General features: G+C 40.9%; 1 protein-coding gene across 1 annotated transcript; it reads right to left on the minus strand.

Annotated features, from left to right (window-relative positions):
* Positions 1–2,761, minus strand: LOC108860467 (exocyst complex component EXO70H1-like). The gene has a single exon (XM_018634344.2). The coding sequence runs from the start codon at positions 2,705–2,707 to the stop codon at positions 800–802; it is 1,908 nt and encodes a 635-aa protein (XP_018489846.1). The 5' UTR covers positions 2,708–2,761; the 3' UTR covers positions 1–799.

The raw sequence follows: 2,761 nt of genomic DNA on the forward strand, positions 1-2,761 counted from the left end.
TTGCAAATCTATCAACGGAATTCAATTAACGTGAACTCATTTTTGTTATTAGATATGAATAAATAAATCCAGCTTGATACCGATGCTTTATCTATGTGTGTTTGATATGATGGACCTGGATCTCTTCGCGAAGGAGGTAGGAGGAAAGAGCCATTATGGATTGTTTTTGCAGTTTCTTGAACTATAAACCTCTATTCATACTTGAGTGTATCGTCCTATAAGACCATAGCTGGAAGAGGAACATATCAAGATCACAGGGTAAGGGATAGGACTTGAGAAAAATGTGGACATATTATCATTTGTAACTTGGAGTTTGAAGATGGCAGAGGCCATGATGTTGATTGCATTAAGATCAAGCCAAAGTCAAGACACATATGGATTGATAGGTGTAGCCTGCGTGACTACAGTGATTGGTTTATTCATATACCAGACAAGACAAAGCACTGTTAGTACTGTTCCTAGGTCAGATTAGGCTATTTATCTTGATGTTCAAGCTAACCTTGTGTTTTGTTTAGTTTTGCTTTCTTGTTATTGTGTTTGTTGTTACAGATGTTCCTTTGCATAAAATGACAAGAAGATGCTGATTGGAGCAGATCATTCTCTTGTCTGTATATTCCCTGAATCGTATTCATTACAGGATTAATTAGCTTGGGTTACAAGAGACTACTCTTCTTTATAAAACGTTTCAAATACTGTAAATAAATCTCATTGTTGTTTTTCATCTTCATTTTCTATTGTTTACAAACACACAATGCAAACACAAGTATCTCTCATCCTGAAACACAACAAAACGAGTCTCTCACCCTAAAACACGCCCAAGTGACATCCATGATGCTGAAGAAGAAGATGAAGTCGAAGAAACAGAAGATGAGGCAAGTATTGGTGTTCCATGAAACAGATCAGATATGTAATTCTCCAAGTTATCTGGCTTAAACCTCACCAGCATCTCAATGTTCCTCTCTTGACCAAGCATTGGTAAGTACTTCCTGTAGAACTCTCTGTATTCCGGAACAAGTTTCCTCGCTATAGAAACCTTCAGCGAATCCCTAAGTTTAGCATCTGGCACAAATCTTGACGATTGTTTCATGTATGCTTCCTCAAATGCCGTGTGGAACCTTCTGAAGTATATTTTAGCCTCCTCTGGTGATAGCTCTGTTGGCTCCTCAGGTAATGACATGTATACATAGGACCATGCTGATATCTCATAGTTTGCAGCGTAAGCGCTGAGTTTATCGTCGTGTTTAGTGATCCAATATTCTCCAAGGAGGTCTCTGAGGTGATCAGATGAACGTACCGTTTCAATGATGAAGTGAAGGTTGTTTGCAATGAAGAGGTATGATAGTGAAACGTCCTTGTAATGTTCTGCTTTGGTGTCTAGCTTGCATAGCAAGACAAGGATAAGCCAAGCGAAATGGACTGAGAGAGCATGACTGTGTTCTTCATCTTCTGACATTGTGACGTAAACCTCAAGCAGCCTGGTGTTTCTAGGTATTGGATGGTCTGCAAGGATTTCAGACAAGACAGAGTTGTGTTCGGATAGGGAAGAGATGAAACTCATTGTTGATCTTGTCAGCTTATGAATCCCTCCTCCAGGTGTAAGAGCTTTGGTTGAATCCTTATGAATGGTTGATTCAAAGTCAGTGAGAGCACTGTGGATTGAAACCTTCAGCTTCTGAAACGATGTTAGCGCTTGAGACTTCACACCAGCTACTGAATCATAATGGAAGATCATCTCTATGTCTTGCCAGAGATCAGAGATGGCAGCTTGGAGATCCATTAAAGAGAAGATCCTCTCATGAGACTTCTTCTCCTTGGCTACAAACTCAGGGAACTTGAATAGGTTAGTAGCAGCTTCGTTTGCTATCTCGTAAAAGCACGACTCTCTCGTTGAGTGAGAAGCAGAGAAGACGTGATCACATAGAAGCTTCTCTCCACGGAAGAGAGTAGTGACGCCAATCTTTGCAGCTTTGATCCAGTTCTTGATCATATGCTCGAGGGTGACCCAGTCTGTTCTGTGAAACCTTGAGCCTTTGTAAGCTTCTATCCCAAGCAAGCTCAGCCCTTCATCTACTATAGATTTTCTGATCCTTTTATAGATCTTTACACACTCTTTACCATATCCGCAGCTGATCATACACTCTGCTATAGCCTTTAGGTCAGACATAACCACAGCTGAAGCTTTCTCAACCTTAGTGATGGATTCATTAGCTTTCTTGATCTCATTGTCATCTTCATCATCAGATTGCATAAAATCTTCAAACTCGGAGTTGGTGGACGTTGAGGATTGTCCTGAAACTGATTCAGGATCGAGCTTGTCTCTGTTGGAAGATAATATCTGGAAAAACTCTTTTTCAAGCCTTGTCATGGCGATCTGCATAAGGGTTTGTGCTAGGGAAAGCTGTGGAGTTTGAGAGTCTTGCGAGACAAGAAAGTGCATAGCTTTGCGCAAGTCACGGACGCATTTGATGAACTCCTTGGCTTCTTTTCTACTGTGGTTGAACAGAGAGACGATATTGGTGAAGGAAGGCGTGTTAGGGTCCCATTTCTTGATGATGGTCTCTGCTCTCTCTATGGCGTCCTCCATGGTTGTCTGAGTAAAGACTTGGTGCAGAGGAGAAGATGGGAAGGAGGTGAATGAAGATGGAGATGAAGGAAGAGACTTGGGAGATGAGGAAGAGAAGAAATAAAATTTTGACTTTTTCTCCATTGAAGAACAGAGATCTGTGTTCTGTTTCTTGAATGTTTTGATGGTGTTAACTTG

Source organism: Raphanus sativus, chromosome 5, assembly GCF_000801105.2.
Source record: "Raphanus sativus cultivar WK10039 chromosome 5, ASM80110v3, whole genome shotgun sequence".
Classification (NCBI taxonomy): domain Eukaryota; kingdom Viridiplantae; phylum Streptophyta; class Magnoliopsida; order Brassicales; family Brassicaceae; genus Raphanus; species Raphanus sativus.

What these genes read in the sequence shown, in the direction of transcription:
- LOC108860467 (XM_018634344.2), bottom strand. Translation starts at nt 2,707, where the DNA reads ATGGAGAAAAAGTCAAAATTTTATTTCTTCTCTTCCTCATCTCCCAAG.